We start from the raw sequence: 21,559 nt of genomic DNA, 5'->3' as shown, positions 1-21,559 counted from the left end.
TTGCTTGCAGGCCTGATAGGAGTCCTTGTGGGGCCTGATCCAGCCCTCGGGTGCACTTTTGACACCCCTGCTCTAAACATTACACCATATTACCCCTCACTATTCCTTCAGATAAGTGTGCATGTCTGCTCTATTTTGCTCTCCCGTATTGGCTCCATGTCCCCAGGACTGGCTCCATGTCCCTGGTTCCTTTCCCCCATTTTGCTGCTTCTCTGCGGAAACTGCCAACTGAAATTTCCATAGTTTCTCCAAAACCCTCAATTCCTGTTCTTGTAGGCCTAATACTTTTGTTAGCAGTAAACCTGGGATCTGGCCCGTGTCAGACTGTCCCTCCATCTGTACGTGCGCTAGATGTCACTCTAAGGCAGGATCCTTAATTTAAATCTTACAGTTTTTCTGAAAGGTTCTGGTGACCTTGTTCATACCTGCAGTTCCCCACATGGCGATAGGCACTTTCAGCAGCTCAGATAAAAGACCTCCTCCCTCCAAGAAGCCTCCTCTCTGTGCAAATTTTATTATCTCTGTTTGCTCATTCCCTAGGCAAAGTAAGTCAGGTAAAGGAAGATCTTCCTGAAGTCCCCAGGAAAAGGTTTATCTAGGATCTTCAGCCTCGAAAAGTCTGTTCCCTACTAGATGTCACCTTCCCAGCTGGATGTGTGTGTGCACCGACCACTTAATTGATTCTGGACAGGCCTCCTATTTGCATTTCTTTTGTTGTTGTTTTTAATTTGCCGATCAAGTCAACCTTTAGTCTGGCGACCCCTAGTGGGGCTTGAAGGCAAGAGATGTTCAGAAGTGGTTTGCCATTGCCTGTTTCTGTGTCACAACCCTGGTATTCCTTGAAGGTCTCCCATCCCGGGCTTTTTTTGTAGCAGGAACTCCTTTGCATATTAGGCCACACACCCCTGCTGTAGCCAATCTTCCAAGAGCTTACAGGGCTCTTCGTACAGGGTCTACTGTAAGCTCCAGGAGGACTGGCTACATCAGGGGTGTTTGGCCTAATATGCAAAGGAGTTCCTGCTACAAAAAAAGCCCTGGGTATAAGCTGGCAAGAGAGAAAAAACTTTTAAAACTCCAGGTAAAGCTTTTATACAGGCCAATTTTCCAAGCTAAAACCTTTTTCTCTAACCTGCCCCCCCACACACAAAAAGGTTAGCATACTGGGAAAGACATTCCATTTATATATACATGTGCCACCCCCAGTGTGCTGTTTTTCCAGGGAGAACTAGAAGGCCATGTGGAAAATGCACTTGATGCTGCATATGTGGAGATGCAGACCACCAAAAGATCAAGTAAGTGTGTTCAAGATCAAATCACACCTGAACTCTCCCTAGAAGGCAGCATGACCAAACTCAGGCTAATATACTTTGGTCACATTATGGGAAGACAAAACTAGATGGAAGAAGAGTAGGGTTTTTATCAGGCCTTGGATTCAGCAGGCGCTCACAGGAGCACAGTCCCAGAAGCTTTCCAAGGGTTCTTCCTCTTCTTCCCCACCTACCTTGTCCATTGAATAGCAGGTGCAGCTGCATAACAATCCCTGGATTAGAAGAGTGTGCAGCCAGCCAGCCACCAGGGGCTTTGCCACGCCCCCAGCAGCCCTCATTGACCCCTGGAGAAGCCCGTGCCACCCTTTCTCCACTTCTTATATGATTTTGGGCAGCGGGTGGCTTGCTGGCCTTTTGACTGGTGGGGTGGTGACCCAGGAGAGCCCCAGGTGAGTGAGGCTTGCTTGGGCTGACTGGCTCTCTAGCCAGCCCAAGCAGACCTCACTTGCCCAGGGCTCTCCTTTCTTGCATCGGGTTGCTTTTGGCGGGAGGGGGCATGCTAATGAGTTATGCTAATGAGCTCCGCCACCTATTTTTCTACAAAACGACCCCTGGTTTTTATACCCTGCTTTTCTCTACCTCACAGAATCTCAAATGGTCTTACAACCATGTTCCTTTCGCCTCCCCACAATAAACATTATGTGATGTAAGTGGGGCTATGAAAGTTCTGAGGAGGGGGAGGGGGAGATTGGATTTATACCCTGCCCCTCACTTGGAGTCTCAGAGCCATTTACAGACTCCTTTCCCTTCCTCTCCCCACAACAGACACACCGTGAGGTAGGTGGGGCTGAGAGAGCTCTTCTGAGAAACTGCTCGCGAGAACAGCTTTCGAGAACTGTGGCTGACCCAAGGTCACTCAGCAGGTGCATGCGGCACATAATTTGCACACACATTTGGGGCAGAATCCCGGCATGTCTTCACGTGAACCAGCAAAATGCAGTGACTATTTCAGGGGCAGCCAAACTTGCTTAACACAAGAGCCAAACAGAATAAATGCCAGATGTTTGAGAGCTATAAGACATGAACATCAGAGGTAGGTAGGTAGGAAGGTTGGGGGAGGGAGAAGTGGAAAGAAAGCAACTTTAACTTTAAATGTGTTGTCCAAACTGCCAGTCAGCTTGGCTTAGAGAAGTGATTTAAAAAGACAAATGTCTTCTCCAAGCTAGCCGATGGGGCTTGAAGTGGGGGCTTAGAGAGCCACACAATATATGTGAAAGAGCCACATGCGGCTCCTGAGCCGCAGTTTAGCCACCGCTGGCGTATTTGGTCAGGATAATGAATGAGTTCACTAGAAATGCTGTGTACGGTAACCAGAGATGTCCTTCGGTGTAGGATTTCTGGGAACCCAAACCCAGCACTGGCAGTCAGAGAACAAATACAGAGGACTGGATGCCAAGAACAAAATCCATGTAATATTTTGTAGTGGGACCAACCAACATGTCACAAAACATTGGGCAAACTTCTATCCTCACCAGAACTCTTTATCAGGCCTGAAGTTATGAAAAGCTATGAAACATACAATCCAGGAGCCAGATCCAGCTCTTCTAGGTCTTTAATCCAAGCTGTGAACAAGAAAGGGGTGGGGGTGGGGGATCAGCTGGCCGGAGGATCCATCTTCCCATTCCTCTCCCTCTCAGTTGGGTCAGGCTGCACATGTGCAGCCACTGCCCTCTCCTCCTCCCCCAAGAGGCAGGACACTGCCTCCCCACCAGTGTGCATATGCCAGTTTGTTGTGGTGGTTAAGCGTGTGGAATCTTTATCTGGAAGAACCAGGTCTGATTCCTGACTCCTCCACATTCAACTACTGGAGTGACTTTGTGTCAGTCATAACTCTCTCAGAGCTCTCTCAGCCCCACCTAACTCACAGGGCGTGTGTTGTGGGGAGGGGAAGGTACAGGAGATGGTGAGCTGCTCTGAGACTTCTTTGGGTAGTAAATGGTGGGGCATAAATTCATTCTCTTCTTTTCTTCCAGTCTCTCTCCCCTTCTCTGCTCAGGGCCAGAGAAGCAGCCCTTTAGGAGAAGGGAAGGGAAAGGAAGAGAGGAAGTCATTATGTGTGAAGGTGATGGGGTGTGTTGGGGGGGGAGGGAAGTTGCTGACGGAAACAGGCCTTACGGGAAGTGCAGAAATGAGAATGCCCAAGTGTTATTAGGGGGAAGAGCATAAGGGACTGGAGGGAGGGGCATGGAAGGGAACGGTTGAAATGCACACAATGGGGTGCCTAGTGGGAAAGCCACGGGAGTGCAGAAATCTAGCTTTTCAGGGAGTGAAGGTGCTGAGTGTTTATGTTTGGGGGTGGGTGACATGCTAGAGCATGGGTGTAGTTGGAGGTTAAGAGAAAACAGAAGCCTTGACCTATCTTCATGAGATTTTGTTGGATCATTTTTATTTTCTAGGCATCTGTAACTGGCTTCTCTCTTCGAATGCGGTTCCAAAGCATTTGACAAGGATCATTCTCATCTCTTGTTTTTGTCCTCACAACTGTGTGGGGTCTGTTAGGCTGAGAGAACGAGTGGCCCCAAGTCACCCAACAACTTCCATGGCAGAGTGGGGCTTTCGAACCTGGGTCTCCCGGTTCTTAGTCTGCATGCTTGACCCTCAGCAACCATGTGGTTTATGTGCATCTTTGCGGAAGGTCAGGCCTCTAAGTGATCCTGAAGTGCAAGGAAAGGAGTGGTGAGTGGGATCAGATTTGAGATTTGGAGGAGAGTGGATTGGTGTGAATGAATCACACAGAAGTGATGGAAGAAAAAGGCTGGTTTAGGAGTTCCAGTCATGGACAGGTGGGCTGGTGAATCTGCGGAGAGTTCACAATTTTTGTGGCGGACTGAGCAAGTGTTGAGGATGGTGGCTCCAGTTCCTTGCAGAATTTATATTCTATCTGTACCTTTTGGGGTGGACCTCTCTAAGTGGGGAAGAAATCCTCCTTCACAGACAAAAATCTTTCTAAGGCCACAGAGAAAAAAGTTGTGATATATTGTAGTGAGAAAGTGTATGTTCTTCCAAGACTACTAGTGGGGGGAGGGCAGGGGGAGAGATGGACTGGAAAAGGGGGAGATGGACTGTTTCTCTGCAACAGGGGGTGTACTCAAGAATGATGACACATAGTGAGTCAGTACAGTCAACAGAATGGGACATTCACACTGCTCCCCACCTACCAATAAAAGGATGCCACAAATTGTAGGAAGAGCACTAGGGATGCTGTGCTGAAGGATAAGCTTTCTGAAGTTGGAACTGGCAAATTTTACTAGTATGAGGGTCCAAATTACCCCCCACCTTAAGACTTGTGCTTCTAAAATTCTGTCTGTCTTTGGGACAAATATTGATATTTAGGGTCACTTATCCCTGGGGTGCAGAGTGGTAAGCTGCAGTACTGCAGTCCGAGCTCTCTGCTCACGACCTGAGTTCAGTCCCGGCGGAAGCTGGGCTCAGGTAGCCGGCTCCAGGTTGACTCAGCCTTCCATCCTTCCAAGGTTGGTAAAACGAGTACCCAGCTTGCTGGGGGAAGTGTAGATGACTGGGGAAGGCAATGGCAAACCACCCCGTAAAAAGTCTGCCATGAAAATGTCGTGATGTGACGTCACCGCAGAGTCAGAAAATACTGGTGCTTGCACAAGGGACTGCCTTTACTTTATCCCCTCAATATCCATTTGGCAGATTCGGATGTAGTCTCCTACACCCTTTTTCATGGACGCCTGAGAAGGACTGCTTGATTGGTTGATTGCTTCCATGTGTGTAGTGTAACCAGGAGATCCTGATTGTCTTGGAGACAGAAGTTCAAGCTCTTTAGCATTATCCAGGGTGCACCACGAAGAGTTGAGATAGAATTGCAGCATGTGAAGAAGTCAATGGGCTGACCTCGTTGGTTCTCAGGGCAGGAGCATACAAGTAACCAGTCAGATGTTATTTTAAGAATTTATAACGTCCATATGAATACAGAAAATTTCTTTTTCTCCCAACTCCAGCCTTGTACCCAGTTCAAGTTAATCTGCTGCATTTGTAAATCCATAAAAGCTTTGATCACGTCTCGCAGGTCTCCAGACTGAATCCCCCCACCAGCACCTTCATTTCTTTGGTAAGCTTGTTGCACGGGATCCTTGCCTCCTGCTGGCCTTGGTGTTTGACCTCTCCCAGCCTCGTGGCTGTCGTCCCTCATCCGTGCACACTTGCTCTTATGTCCTATGAGCCATGGACTTTGCGCTGGCTGACTTCCGAAATGCCTGAAGACTTCTGACCCTCCTCAGAGGCCAAAGAACCTTCCTCACCCTCTGACTCACTGGAGGTACTAATATGCCGCTCTATTGCCCCAGCTTCACAATGCAGCTCTTGATACTTGCTCTATACTGATTTCCATCTCTGCAGGGCCAGGTTTTTTGTGCTTATTGGGGCACAAAGCTGGATTTTTCATTTAGCAGGGCACCCACAGCCAGGATTTTTCATTTCATGGGGGACACAGGCATGTGGAAATTAAGGATGATTCAACAGTAACTCTAGTAATGCCAGCGAATCTCCAGCTCCCGCCACGAAGCTGGCATCCCAACCCCTCCAGCCAGGTCTCACTTGGAGTCTGGTGGCACTTGCTTTGCTGGCTTGGGGATGGCTTACCAGCCAGCAAGACACAAGAGAGGAAGGCACGAGAGAGCACAGCAGCAGCATTGGACTGGAGGACAGCGTTCGATTGGAGGACAGGGCTCGGCTTCCAGAGACAGCTGGGATAGGATTGGAGGGCAGTGAGACTGGGCACTTCAAAACGGTGGATGGCCAGAGAGGATGGTGATGACAAGTGTAAGAAATAAAATGTAAAAGTTGGAGGTGGTAAGTAGTGGGGCAGGGCTCCTGGCCTTGGTGTTGAAGTATTGGGGCTGGGACCCTGGGGGCCCAACATGCATCTCTGCAACACTGCTTGAGATGTAATGTATTGCTGCTGGAGCGACTTGGACTGCCTCATCCATCCCTGACTTGCAAAACAAGCACCCTGAAAACCAAGGCAAAGTGTTGTCTTCAAGATATACTTGGACACAAAAACTTTATCCTCTGTGCTGCATAAATCACAACGTTTGGATTTGGTGAATAAACGGCTGCGAAAATGGAAGCAATCAGTTACACCCAATATCCATAACCTGATAAAAACTAATGAAAGGCCCGCAGAAGTTGACTTGCCACATAAAGTATGCAAGACAGCTAATGGAATACAAACAGGCTTTGGTAGTTCTGCAAACCAATTGTTTAAACAGGGCAAAATACCAGGAACCAAATACATGTTTGGTGCAGATCAACAAACTGTTCCCCATGTGTCACAGGAATGTGAGTGTTGTGCTTTCCAGGGAGATGTGAGGGAGTTCATTGAACTCTCCCCAGATGCGACTTGAGTGGATTGAAAACTTAGATATTAGTCTTTAGGGGGATTACCGAAATCAGCCTGTATATTGGGCGTATCAAGAGAGCCAATTTGTGTAGTGGTTAAGTGCGCGGAATCTTAGCTGGGAGAACCGGGTTTTTCCCCACTCCTCCACTTGCACCTGCTGGAATGGCCTTGGGTCAGCCATAGCTCTGGCAGAGGTTGTCCTTGAATGGGCAGCTGCTGTGAGAGCCCTCTCAGCCCCACCCACCTCACAGGGTGTCTGCTGTGGGAGGAGAAGATATAGCAGATTGTAAGCCGCTCTGAGTCTCTGATTCAGAGAGAAGAGCAGGGTATAAATCTGCAATTCTTCTTCTTCAACTTGGTTATTTATTTCACATTATGATATGCTTCCTGTGTGTAACTCTGCCACACAATAAATCAATAAATATAACCTGGACAACATACGTCTGTGAACAGCTCTTTTCTGTAATAAACATCCATAAATCAAAAGTACATTCTTACCTTAAATATAAACAACTAAATAGCATACTCAAGATTGCTGAAGCACAGACGCTGGCTCCAAATTCAGATGCAAAAATTCAGAACAAGATATCAAATACTGTTAAACAAAGGGAATACTGTAAGGCTGTGTGAATTTTGTGTAAAAAATAGTATCATTAATTGGATCTGCCTCAGTCCTTTCTGAAGTTCATATCTCTAGTACCTGGCATTACATTTCATGGTTCAGTCTGACAAAGAGACATTTAAGTCCAATTTGGTCCTCATGAAAAATGAGTTTGACAAATCTAGGCTAAGTAGTCACATGGTTTCTCCTTATCTGAGTTCTTAGATGTTGTTGAAGAGCACCACTCTGGCAGAATCACTGTCCACACTCTGAGCATTCAAAGAGCTTCTCCACATGTGGATTCAGTCATGCTGCTGAAAAGTGCTACTGTGACTGAATCTCTTCCCACATTCTGAGCATTCAGAAGACCTCTCCCCATGTGGGTTCGTTGATGCTCTTGAAGAGTGCCACTCCGACTGAATCTCTTCCCACACTCTGAGCATTCAAAGGGCTTCTCCCCAGTGTGGGTTCGTTGGTGCTGTTGAAGATTGCTACTCCGACTGAATCTCTTTCCACACTCTAAGCATTGAAAAGGCTTTTCCCCTGTGTGGGTTCGTTGATGCTGTTGAAGAGTGCTATTGTGACTGAATCTCTTCCCACACTCTGAGCATTCAAAGGGCTTCTCCCCTGTGTGGGTTCGTTGATGCTGTTGAAGAGTGCCACTGTGACCAAATCTCTTCCCACACTCTGTGCATTCAAAGGGCTTCTCCCCGGTGTGGGTTCGTTGATGCTGTTGAAGAGTGCCACTGTGACTGAATCTCTTCCCACACTCTGAGCATTCAAAGGGCCTCTCCCCTGTGTGGATTCGTTGATGCTGTTGAAAATGGCCAATTCGACCGAATCTCTTCCCACACTCCGAGCATTCAAAGGGCTTCTCCCCTGTGTGGATCTTTTGGTGCATAATGAGCAGTGACCTGTATTTGAAGTACTTTCCACATTCAAAGCATTTATGTGCCTTCACTGTACTGTCCTTTGGAAAACATACATTACGCTTTCTTTCATCAGAAAATGCCATTCCAGTCTCTGAGCAAATAAATAGCTTTTCTCTTGAGTGAATCCTTTGGTGCTGAACAAGGTGTGATTTCCTTGCGAAGCTCTTGCCGCAGTCTGAGCACCTATAAGGTTTCTCTCTTGCATGTACACTTCCACGTCTGCAGAGCTTTGCTCTGTGAATCACGGTCTTTCCACACTCCAGGCATTCATTAGTCTTCTTTGCACTGTGCATTGGAAAACGAACATTGTATTGGGTTTGATCTGAGACATCCATTTTGCACTCCAAGCCCTTGTCTTTTTCCTCCACCATATGAATGACTTCTTGGAAATCCCCTCCTTGGCAAGGGATAGGCTTACCCCTCCTCTTGGCTATGCGGCTGCCTTTCTGCCTTTTAGGTCTTCCTTGATTCCTAAAGTCTTTCCTCACGTCTTCATTCTTGATTTCATCAGGCAATAGAAGAGGCAGTTCCTCACCCTCCTCATTCTTCTGATCATCCCCTGTTGGAAGAAAGAGATGTTAGAACACATGCAGGGAAGCCTAATCTGCACCTAAAGATCCATCCACACTTCAAATACTTCAGTGGCTTCTTCCAGCTGTACACTGCAGTGTACAATAGTATACACTCTCAAAGTACATTAAACCTCCTTCATCAGTGATGTTTGTTTGGCACTCTAACCATTTATAAAGCTCTCCACCTGTGTGACTTCTCAGAGGTGAAGTATAAAGAAATGTGTTTTTGGGATGGAGGTTTGAACTCACCAAAACCTTCATTCTGAATTCAAAAAGTTTTTCCTCTATAAGCAGATAGTGGGGAAGAGATAATGGGACAGTCAAGTTCTCTCTCCCCCCACCTCCAAGCAGGGAACAAAGATCTGGAGGAATAAAAACCAGAAAGGCTTCAGGAAAAGCTTCTTTGACCCAGCCTCACCTCATCAATGGGAGAGAAAAGAGACAGGATAAGACTCCTGGGAGAAAGGAGGAGGGGCTCTTTTGTGCTCATGGTAACCAGGCGCCGGGGAGCAGGAGATGCAGAGACAAAGCCTCAGAACTTGGAACGTCAGATGTGTGTCGCTACGTATCAGGAGACCAGGAAGGGCCTTCTACTGGCTGCCACCACTCTGGTAAGGATCTGCATGGGAGGGTCCAGAGCCACCCAATCACCCATCTTCCTTATTAGCAAAACCTTTTTACCGTGACCAAGATGTGAGGACCCAGACAGTCTAACAATAACAACAAGGAATTTATTATAAGTGCTCAAAAATAAGTGGTAAGTAAAGACACTTAGTGCAACAATGAAATAAGAAACAGTAAAGGTTGGTGTAAATAAATAAAAGTCCTTATCCGTTTGACTAGACACACAATTCACTCACCCTCCTTGAGTAAGGGATCTCTCTAAGACCTCCTCCGGGGCCGCCTCAGCAGAGAGAACAACCTTCCATTCCAGCCAGGTCTTTTATGCTTTCCCTCCCAGGTCCCACCCTCTCTAGGCTAGTTTTCCCTCCAAAACTCTGTCACCAGTCAGAGGGACAGAAGGGGACCTAGGAGATATAGGCCCACTAGCAACTCCTAGGCAGGCTTCTCCCTGCCCTCTAGGCCGCAACAGGACACAGATTGTGACAGGGGTCCTGATGCATCTGACTAGACACACATTCTCTTCTCTCAGGTGGCAATATCTACAAAGGTCAGCTGGCAGCAGCAGATCAAAGAAAAAAGTCCCTCCAGGTTTGAAAAAACCTCAGAGGGCAGGGTGGAAGAGGGACTGCTGGTCACACCAGAACCGTTTCACAACATTAAGTAAGGACTGTTTTCTAACTGAAGCTCTTTCTAAACTCCAAGCAATTATACAGTTTCTCCCCTAGGGGAACTGGTATCTGTGAAATGATATTCATTCTCTGACTGAAGGTCTTTGCAAAAGCCACACTTTCATTTCCCTTTTCCCTGGAGTGGATTCTCTGGTTCACACAGAGGTCATTCTTCCTTCTCTTTTTGATTGACCTTTCTTTTTTAGCTGGGATTTCAAGAAAAACTCCTTTGGCAAGGAATGGACTTATCCTTCTTACCCAAGTGGCTTTTCTCGTGCTTCTGTAGTCTGTCTCTATGTCTAAAATTTCCTTTAGCATCTTCATTCTTTACATTTCTCAAAGAGAACCCCTGGAATTCCCCAGCTGTCTCCTCTACATCTGCTGCTAGAATAAAGAAAGAGCTTCCATCAGCGCCCAGGCAAGAACCCAAGCCACCAATCAGGCCCTGCTCACAATCTTCTTTCCTACAAAACTCAGCAGCTCTTTTGATTCTCTGTTCATGACGATTAAATACAAGAAGGTCTCAAGATATCCAGTCCTGCAACTACACAGAGAGTGTCCTTCTAGATGTGATGGGAGTCAAGAAGGAGATGGTTTTCAGCCTCCCAAAAATACGTTTGCTATAGAGCACTGAGAAGTCAGGGGCTCACAAAATGAACTCTGCAGTTGAAAAGGAACCCCCATGGTTTTTGAAGAAATGCCCTTTGTTTGGGCAGCAGGTAACGACCACTAAGAAAAGCAACCCTGCAGTGTAGGGCCACTTACACTCAGAGCCATTTTCTTGCTGCCTCAGAGCCATTCGATGGACCTTGGCTAATGCACAGCCAAGTCTAAACCATCCAGACATCTCTGCCTTTCTGAGAAGCACAGAGTCCGTCTGTCTCCCTGGAAAGGGATTTATCTTATGGTCAGCAAGAAATAGCCAGAAGACTGGCTTACTGGGCCTCAAGGTCATTTTGTTGTTACAAAATGTTACAGAAGAGACAGGCCCTCTGGAAGTCCACTCTAGAGGAACACACGGTACCAAAAACTCCAGATGCAACCCCAGAAGAGTCTGTCCTGTTCCATCCTCCCCAAACCCTTGCAATGCGCAGCGAGCATGCAGATTATGCATATCATCAACCTGACCAGGGTGATGGAATGTAAGCATGGAGAAGTTACTTTGGAAGACTCTTTGGGTGTGATAACACGAGAGATTTAGCCTGACCTAGCCATGCCTCCCCTCTGGATCTAATGTGTGCAATCGCATGCATACGTCTGCCCCCGAGTCCTACCTGTACTTACCTCATTTTAGGACTGGCTAAGACCGGATTAAATAACTACTGGGAACTTCTAGGTAGCAAATCTCTAAAACGTTTGCAGGACACATTTCCCAGCTGTCTGAACAGTCAGGGCGTGTGATGCAAGTGTACGGCATGGGCAGGAAGTCTGAATGCTCCTCTTTGATGTGTGCGGCCCGTGTCTCTCCCGGCAACAAGGCGGGAACTGTGTGATTGCTGCGGCACACATCAAAGAGGACCGGCTTTTTAAAAGCCAGCATACTGCTGCACCAAATTCTCAGTATGATCCCACCCACTGAGCAGCACAGCATTGCCATCATTCTTAACCATAGAAAAGCTTCAGATAAAAGCTTTATAGCAGGAAAAATCCTTATAACTTTTGATCCTGGTGGTGGTTCTCTGTACCACACAGACCTCCATCTGGGACACGCTTTTTTAAAAGAAGCCTCAGAGCTGCAAAAGGCAGCAAGCTGTTCCCAAGGGAACTAGGCACTGGGTAGTGGAAAATGCAGGGAAATGTGTCCTGCAAACGGTTTAGAGATTTGCTACTCAGAAGTTCCCAGGAGTTATTTAATCCAGTCTTAGCCGGTCCTAAAATGAGGTAAGTACAGGTAGGACTTAGGGGGCAATTCTTCCAAATTTCAGATGGTGGCGGCAAATGACCAGAGAGAGAAAAATTCCCTCCAGCTGTTGAGAAAACCATAGAGGGCAGGGTGGAAGACAGATTGCAGGCCAGAGAAGGACTGTTTTGCCAGATGAAATAAGGACTGTTGTCTGACTGAAGCTCTTCCTGCACTCAAGCAATTATATGGTTTCTCCCCTAAGGGAAACTGGCATCTGTGAAATGATGTGCATTCTATGACTGATGGTCTTTGCAAAGACAATACTTCCATTTCCCTTTTCCCTGGAGTGGATTCTCTGGTTCCCACACAGACCTTTTCCCCCTCCTGTTTTTTTGACCAACCTTTTCTCTTGGACAGGGATTTCAAGGAAACCTCCTCCTTGGCAAGGAATGGGCTAAACTCTCGTCTTACCTGTGTGGCTTTCCTGCCTCCGTAATCCATCTCTGAAGTTTTCTTCAGCATCTTCATTCTTGACATTTTTCAAAGAGAATCCCTGGAATTCCCCAGCTGTCTCTAAATCTACTGCTGGAATAAAGGAGGAGTTTCTTTAATGCCAGTACCCAGGAAAGAAGCTGAGCCAGCAGTCAGGCCCTGCTCACGATCTTCTTTCCTAAAAAATTCAGCTGCTGGTCACACCTTTTCTGTGGCAGGCCATCCCACAGAGCTGATTTCATATTCTACCTATCCCTCCCCTCTCCACCCCCCTCTGTTAGTACCTCAAAGGAGAAAGTGGCAAAGATTCCCCTGTTCCCACTTGATAGAACTTGTAGCTCTTTTGATTCCCCGCTCATGACGATTAAATACAAGTAGTTATCAGAATATCCAGTCCTGGAACTATACAGAGTGTTCTTCTAGATTTGATGAGAGCCACAAAGGAGTTGGTTTTCAGCCTCCCAAAAATACATGTTTGCTATGGGGCAGTGAGACGCCAGGAGCTCACAAAATGAACCCTACCATTCAAAAGGGACCCCCATGGTTTTTGAAGAAATGCCACTTGTTAGGGCAGCAGGTAATGGCCAATGAGAAAAGCAACCATGCAGTGTAGGGACACCGACACTCAGAACCATTTTCTTGCTGTCCCTAAGCCATTCTATGGACCTTGGGAAATACACAGCCATGCCTGAATCATCCAGGCATTTCTGCCTTTCTGAGAAGCACGGAGCCAGCCTGTCTTTCTGGAAAGGAGTTTATCTTATGGTCAGAAGATTGGCTTACAGGACCTCAAGGTCATTTTGTTGTTACAAAATGTTACAGAAGAGAAAGTCCCTCTAGAAGTCCACTCTAGAAAAACACAGTGCTAAAAATTCCAAATGCAACCCCGGAAGAGTCTGTCCTGTTCCATCCTTCTCATATCCTTGCTACACACACCAATTCAGCAGATTACACATCATCATCAGCATTCCCTCTAAGATGAGTTAGCGTGAGCTAGCTCACAGATCAGATCTTTAGCTTCCAGCTCACACATTTTTGTCTTAGCTCATGAAAGATGACCCCAGAGCACACTAATTTATGCAGTAGCTCACAACTTTAATGCCAGTAGCTCGCAAAGTAGAATTTTTGCTCACAAAACTAGGCAGCTTAGAGGGAACATAGTTCATCAGCCTGAACAGGGTGATGAAATGAAAGCATGGGAAATTAGTTTGGCAGACTCTTAGAAAAGCACAGCATTGTCATTCTCAACCACAGAAAAGCTTCAGATAAAAGCTTTAGAGCAGGAAAAAAAAACTTTATAATTTTTGATCCTGGCAGTGGTACCACATAGACCTCCATCATCTGGGATATGCTGTTTTAAAAGAAGCCCCAGAGGTGCACAAGGCAGTAAGATGTCCCCACAGGAACCAGGCGCTGGGCAGTAGCTGCAGAGACAGGACCTCATAACATGGAATGGAAGCTGGGGGTCCTGACCCTCTCAGTGGGCAATTCCTACAAAGGTCAGGTAGTAGAAGTGGTTGACCAGAGAGAAAAAATTCCCTCCAGCTATTGAGAAAACATTAGACGGCAGGGTGGAAGAGGGACTGCAGGCCAGAGAAGGACTGTTCCACCAGATTAAGTAAGGACTGTTTTCTGACTGAAGCTATTTCTGCACTCTAAACCATTATACGGTTTCTCCCCAAAGGGAACTGGCATCTGTGAAATGGCATTCATTCTCTCTGAAGGACTTTGCATTTCCCTTTTCCCTCAAGTGGATCCTCTGTTTTACACAGAGGCCTTTTTCTTCCTCCTTCTTTTGATTCAACTATCTTCTTGGACTGGGATTTCAAGGAAATCCCCTCCTTGGCAAGGAATGGGCTTAACTCTCCTCTTACCTGTGTGGCTTTTCTCATGCTTCTGTAGTCTGTTTCTGTCTCCAAAGTTTCCTTCGGCATTTTCATTCTTGACATGTTTCAAAGAGAATCCCTGGAATTCCCCAGCTGTCTCCTTTACATCTGCTGCTGGAATAAAAAAAGAGTTTCCATCAGCACCCAGGCAAGAAGCTGAGCCACCAGTCAGGCCCTGCTCAGGAATCGCTGTGCAATTCCTTGTTCAGATTTTCTTTCCTCCAAAACTCAGCTGTTGGTCACACCTTATCCCTGCCAAGCCCTCCCATAAAGCTGATTTCATATTCTGCCTATCCCTCCCCTCCCCACCCTATGTATTTCAAAGAGGGAAGTGGCAAATATTTCTTCCTCGATGTCTTCCCTTGACATGTCATGCAGTTCCTTTGATTCTCTGCTCCTGACAATTAAATACAAAAAGTTATCAGAATATCCAGTTCTGCAACTACACAGAGAGTGTTGTTCTGATTTGATTCGAGCCAAGGAGAAGTTGATTTTCAGCCTCCCAAAAATCCTCTTTGCAATGCCACAGTGTGAAGCTAGGAACTCGCAAATTCAGCTCTGCAGTTCATAATGGAACCCTATGGCTTTTGATGAAGTGCCATTTGTTAGAGCAGCAAATAATGATCAATGAAAAAAGCAACTCTGCAGTGTAGGGCTACCTACACAGAGCCATTTTCTTGCTGCCTCAGAGCTATTCTATGGGCCTTGGCTAATATGGAGCCATCTCGGAATCATCCAGGCATGTCTGCCTTTCTGAGAAGCGCAGAGTCAGCCTGTCTCTCTGGGAAGGAGTGTATCTTACGGTCAGCAAAAGATAGCCAGAAAACTGGCTTACCAGACCTCAAGGACATTTTGTTGTTACAAAATGTTGCAGTACAGAAAGGCCCTCTGGAAGTCCACTCTAGAGCAGCGGTGGCAAACATGTGGCCCGCAGGATGGATCCGGCCTCCAGAGGGCTCCTATCATGCCCGCAAACAACTCACTGTCATCTGGTTCCTCCTCCCTCTATTGCTTCTAAGTCTTAGCTTGTTTTGCCTGGCTTGCTTAATTGCACAAGAGCTACAGAGCAAAGCCTCTATTTTTCCTCCATTGGCTGAGAATCCTCATCATCCCCTGAGGAGGGAGGGAAAAAGCTAGAGATTCCTTTTCCCAGGTCCCTCAATTGCACGGGAGAAATACAAAGCGCCTTTAAGGCTCCCTCCCTCCTTACCTAGCGGGCCTGATTATTCTACCAAACCAAGAGTTACTTAGAGGTGAAGAGAAAAGGTCCCATGCTATTCCTTGCTCATTCCCTTGATTAACCATGAAGGATACTCACTAGCAGGCAGCTCATTTGGGAAAGAAAGAGGCTCTTGAGATCTTCCTAAGAAACTCTCCAGCCGTTCTTCAGACACAAGGCCTTCAGCTCTCTCCACTGCAGTTCCTCTTACATTCCTGGCTTCTTTGGCAGAGAGAGACACAGAATGTGATCATTCTTATACGGGGAAGAAGGAAAATTCATCTGGAAGGATGGAAGTGTGGTAAAAATCAAGCCCAAAATCCCAACCAGTGTAAAGGACCTGGATCATTTCCTGATCAGGGTGAGATGGCAGTAATCCCATCTGGGGCAAGGGCATGTGGTAGAGATTGGCAACTGGGGAATTGGGATCTGGCCCCTTCCAGATTCTTGCTGAAGGTCTCTCAGCCTCACCTTGGCCACTGGCTACAATACTCTGCCTTGGGGGATGGCCACAACACTGGCCTCAGTTGCCCCCGATCAGCCAGTGGGATTGGGTTGCTCAAAGCAGCCACGCTGAATGTTGCTTTCACTGCCAGCCCAAGTCCTGAAGCCCCCCCCCCAGTGGGGGTTGGAGCAAGTAGCTGGACAGGCCTCCCAACCACATGATGCTTTTCAGTATTTTGATTCATACATCATCCCAATGGCACCAAGGAAAGATCCTTACCCAGAGAGGCCACATTCCCATAGTTCTCCAGCATGACTTCCCTACAGAGAGTTTTTTGGCCTGGATCCAGAAGGGCCCACTCAGCCACGGTGAAATACACAGCCACCTCCTCAAAGGAAAAGGGAGACTGAAAGAAAAAGCAGATTCTCTTGTCACAGATCCTTCCAGGCAGAGATGACACTCTCGATGGGGGGCCTTCTGGGAGGGTACAGGATGCAGAGCTTGCTATGTGTGAAGGAAGTGGCTTTCAGAGCCTCTCTTGCTTGGACAGCTGGGACAAAGACATCCCTGAGAAAGAAACAGGATCCAACTGTCCCCCCTTTATCCCCCCTACCTGGACCAGAGAGGGAGCCGGCGTTTGCACTCCACTCCAAAGATGACAACTTGACAACATCTTTTCTCTGCCTGCAAGAGAGATAAAATTGGAAGGGTGAATTTTAGCCTCAACTCTGTACATTGTTAAACATATACTGATTTTTAATAAACTATGAGACAGTTAAAAGAGAAACACCAGGTACCCTTGATACTTGGGGTGGGGGGGCTTAGAAATGCTGCCAACACATTTCAAACTTCTGTCAAACTTGAAATGTGCCCTGTGCTCTCTGGAACTCCAAAGGTTACAGCATCTCTTCTGGATCAGAACAAAAACCCAAGCATGCCAGTCTCCTGCCCGCTGAGCCCTCCTACATGCCCTTCAGTCTGGACTGGAAGGAGACAAAAAGGGGCTGAAAATCACGTTGAACAACATACATTCACCACATCCAGTCCCAAACCCTGATGTGTGTGGGGTTTTTTGCACAACACCTGATTTTCTCGAAAGTTGAAGGTAGTACCAATGGGACTCCAGATGCTCTTGACTTCAAATCCGGGTATTTGGCCAGATAGGACATCACATCCACCCCATGCTTCACCCTCAAACCTCATGGGGGTGGCAGGCCATGGCCTGTCTTCCCTAGTCCAGTATTCTCTTTGTGGCCTGCCAAAAGCCCCTGAACAGCCTTTAAGCATGCACTGAGAAGCCAATTACTGGCCCCTGGCAAGGAGTTTTTAGAGGTACAGTGCCTCAGAAAGTGGAGTTTGTGTGTGTGTAAAGCCACAACTGACTGATGGGGACCCCAAAGTTATTCAAGCCAAGAGATGTACAGGGTGGTATGCCACTGCCTGCCTCTGCATAGCAACCCTGGACTTCTTTGGTGCTCTCCCAACCAAGGGCTGACCTTGCTTAGCTTCTGGGACCGGATGAGATTGGGCTAGCCAGGGCCATCCAACTCAGGGGAACACGGAGGTTCCTTGTATTTACCATGGCTGATACCTGCACTCACATTTGTCTTCCTTTTTTTTTTTTGAGGCACCCTGAGTCCCTCTAAGCAGGGGTAGGGAACATTGGCTCTCCACATGTTTTTTGCCTACAACTCCCATCAGCCCCAATCAGCATGGCCAATGGCTGGGGCTGATGAGAGTTGTAGACAAAAAACATCTGGAGAGCCAAGATTCCCTACCCTTGCATGGAAGGAAAGTTAAATAAAAATATTTTAGTGTAAATAAGAATGGAACTGCCTCTCCTATGAATCCGTCTACTCCCCCTTCACGTGACTGGCCATCACTACATCCTGTGGCACAAAGTCCCAGAAATTGAGTCTGCATAGCAAGAAGTATTTCCTTTTTCTCCTGCCCAAACTTTCTACCCAATGAGAGGATGCACCTTTACCTCTTGACAGGATATCTTGGGTATGCTTCTGGGTCTGTGCCCTCTGACTCTCCTCTGATGGAACTCTTTCTGCCTCACAAAACTTCTCTTCCATCTTTACAGCTAGTCCCCATATCTGAAACAAAAGTAAGAGACACTAATAAGAGAAGAAATGGAAGAAGCTGAAGAGTTGGATCCTGCCCCATTCCCAGGCTCCTCATCTATGCATCAATCAGCAGAGCAGGTTCAACCATAGGGCCAAGAATCAGGGTTCAGCTGTCTTCCCAGCCTAGTAAATTATCTAATGGTAGAAATATCTGACAGGGAAGCCTTGGGATAAGGTTGGTGCTGGAACTGAGTGAATGACACCCCCTCACCTGCTCTGCCTGTCTTTTTTCCTCCGCCTGGCTCAGGAGGAAACCTTCCGCCAGGGCCACTGCCTCGGAACTGGTCTCTGGTTCACATCCTCTGACCCAGCATTGCATTTCCTGGGGCAGAATGGCCATGAACTGCTCCAGGATCACCAGGTCCAGGATCTCCTTTTTGGTGCGCTTCTCAGGCTCCAGCCAGTGGTTACAAAGTCCATGGAGCTGACTGCAAACCTCACGGGGTCCATCGACTTCATCGTAGCAGAACTGCCGGAAGCATCGATTGCGTGCATCTGCAGTCATTGTGTCCTGAGACAGGATCTCTGGCACAGCCTGTTCCCAATATTCCATGTCACTCCCAACCTGGGTGGGATGAGGACTTTCCCTTGATCTCTTGCCCATTCCAGGTCCTTCTGGATCCTCCTCTTCCATCTCCTTCTCTTGGGTCACCTCCAAGTGTGGAAAAATACCTTCACTCACATGGCTATGAAGAGAAAAGGAAATCAAAAAGGCAGAAAGAAATCAAAAGACAATGGAGCTACATTACCAACCCTGGTCAACAGATACCAAAGGACTGGCCCAATGGATCAGAAGGAGCATCACTGCTGCAATTGGCAGATCAGGATTAATCTCATTGTGCTATATTATATATCAAGCTTTGTTGGATATGCCTCTTCCATCCTTCAGGAATATAAATCATCTCTATTACGCTCTTTAAAAATCTGTTGCAGATGTTATTATCTTGGCTTCAGATGACCCAGAACCAGTCCATTCTAGTAGCTACATTGCAATGAAAACTGGAGCCCTTGATAAAGTTACCATTAATGGCTTCTATACTGCCTATATATCAACAGGGTGGAAATGTTAAGCAATAGTACAGCAGAGGGATTGTCCCGCCTCTCTAGGTCAGAGCAGAGCAGCCGCCTGGATGAACAGCAGCAGGGGGAGGCAGTGAACACCCAGGGAAAGATCAGATGGGGGAAACACTGGCCAAAATGCATGGCACATGAAGGAGCCAATTGGCATGAATGATTCCTACCCTCCTGATCAAGCGTCAGACTCCTTTCTGGACCTCCCTAAGACTTCTATGGCTGAAATTTTAGTTTAGTTTACAGAACTCAAATCCCACCTCTCTGTCCCCACAAGGGCCACCAAAGCAGCTAACAAATTAAGTATTTAAAGCCCCTGAGAGTAATTGAGACCCTGCATTTAAGTTTGAGAGGAGATAGATGGGGCATAACAGGGTCTCTGTTAATTAACTTAGCATTCCACAATTTAAAGAGAGGCATCTGCCCATCAGTCTCCAATTTTGATATATTTATGCCCCCCCTCCCCAGAATTAAACCCAATATAAACCATATAAACTACGCTTGTGAATCCTGTCTGGTCCTGGAATCTGTTAAACATCTTCATTATGTTACATATTAATTTGATGCTCACCCCCTACACTTTTGTGTATGGACTGGTAACTTCCACTTCAATGTATCTGAAGCAATTTACTTCCACCCGAAAGCTTATACTTTGAATGAACATTCGTCGGTCTTAAAGGATCCCCTGGACTGGAACGTTGTTCTGCTGCTTCAGACCAACACCTGAATCCATACATGAGAGCCAGCATCCCGCTTTCCCAAGATTTAAGAGCTTATCCCTCCCCCTCGAACTGTGTCTTACCTGTGAGGAAACCTCCCCAGCTTCCTTCGCTGTTACCTGTCTGAAGCCCCTCGGGGTCTCTTCGGAGATTCGGTAGCCAACCCCTCCCCCACACATAACAAAAAACAGGAACAGGAGCCTTTCCTCTTCCGCCCCCCCTCCTTGCTCGGCCTCTCTAGCAAACAGCTCGCTTGGGTTAACTCCTTCAGTGCTGCAGACAAATGAAGAATGCTTTTCGTCCTTTCTCCCAGGAGCAGCGCTCAGACCTGGATACAGCGGACTTCAGCCGGGCTGCCGTCCGTGACAACCTGTCACCTATGCAGCTCAATGGGGCTGCTCGGGAGTAACTCTGCACAGGGTTGCGTTCCCGGAATATCCAGTGCTGTTCAGCCAACTCAGAAAACGGGATGGTTAAATAGGAAAAAAATGCGGTTTTTTAACCCCCTGTAACTTTCACAGGCCAACTGTGTATGTCGGTGTTTGCAATTCCTCCCCCTTCCCCACCCCCTTATACTACGCACGGCTTCTCAGGTTGATCAAGCTCCACTGCAGTGCCGGCTCCCGAGTCCCGATGACTTAGGTACTGCCAAATTTTAGGGGTGCCAGCCTCCAGGTGGCACCTAGTGATCTAGTTTATCTCCAGACTACAGAGATAAGTTTCCGCTGAGAAAAGGGATGGTCTGGAGGGTGGGCTCTTTGGCATTGTCGCCACCACCACCGAAGTCCATCCCCAGATAAAAGAGAGAAGGGGAGAACCAGGTCGCACGTCGCTTTGGGTCACCACTGGGGAGAAGAAGAACCGATATATATAAAGAAATGACACGTGCGCCCAGGGCTGCAATGGGATGTGCATGGGTGGCAACCTCCCCCAACCCCTGCTCTTGGGGGTTTGATAGTCACGCCTTCTTCTTTCGCACCTGCTCAGAATTACTTTGTGAACCCTTGTCTTTGCTACAGGTCAAAATCCTGCAGAGAGTTTTCAGCTCTGGACAGGAAAATTCTGGGGACGGTAGGGGGTGGACCTGAATGGGGTATCATGCCACAGAGTGTGGGGCAGGCATCGCTTGTCTGCTATTCCCCTCTCGCCACACTCACAATGGCACAAAAAGGGTTGGTTGCCTCTCCCAACTCCACCCAGTGGAAACTTGGGCATCGCAGAGCCCCAGCCATGAGTGCCAAGCAAGGAAGCGAGGGCACTATAAAGGCTGGGCCAACACCAGAAGCTCAGGGCGGAGGGGTATTTTTTGTAAAAATCCCCTCAAGACACAGGCGAAAAGGTCCTTCAAGCTTCTTAGGGACACAGAATAATAGGAACCACTAGGGATGTGAACGTGAAATATACACAACCTCTTTTCATCATGTATGAAACACTTGAGGAGACCGTATAAAATGCCACCACAACCTGAGTGCAGCCCACACACTACCCTTCCCTGACTGAGAACTTCTGGCCATGAGGCTGGAGAAGATCATGTAGTCATGCATTAACCCTAAGGGCGATTACTGCTCTTTGGATCATCTTTCAGCGTGACAGAGACCTAAGAGATGGAAGCAAGTGAGCCATCCTGGATGGATGATATAATAGCAAGACCCCAGACTCAGT

At 47.4% G+C, this 21,559-nt stretch overlaps 1 protein-coding gene across 1 annotated transcript; it reads right to left on the bottom strand.

The window, feature by feature from the left end:
- Positions 1-7,042: 7,042 nt before the first annotated feature.
- LOC132586474 (zinc finger protein 773-like) lies at positions 7,043-20,079 on the bottom strand. The gene is made up of 9 exons (XM_060258565.1): positions 20,017-20,079; positions 18,319-18,793; positions 17,963-18,077; positions 16,589-16,659; positions 16,255-16,381; positions 15,630-15,752; positions 14,300-14,425; positions 12,405-12,518; positions 7,043-8,785 (listed from the first exon to the last, which is right to left on the bottom strand). The coding sequence occupies exons 2-9, from the start codon at positions 18,739-18,741 to the stop codon at positions 7,572-7,574; spliced, it is 2,313 nt and encodes a 770-aa protein (XP_060114548.1). The 5' UTR covers positions 18,742-18,793; positions 20,017-20,079; the 3' UTR covers positions 7,043-7,571.
- Between the last annotated feature and the right edge of the window lie 1,480 nt (positions 20,080-21,559).

The sequence above is a fragment of the Heteronotia binoei genome, chromosome 17 (assembly GCF_032191835.1).
Source record: "Heteronotia binoei isolate CCM8104 ecotype False Entrance Well chromosome 17, APGP_CSIRO_Hbin_v1, whole genome shotgun sequence".
NCBI classification, from domain to species: Eukaryota; Metazoa; Chordata; class Lepidosauria; order Squamata; family Gekkonidae; genus Heteronotia; species Heteronotia binoei.
Note: the sequence above shows the minus strand (reverse complement) of the source record. Positions and strands in the feature narration are given on the sequence as shown.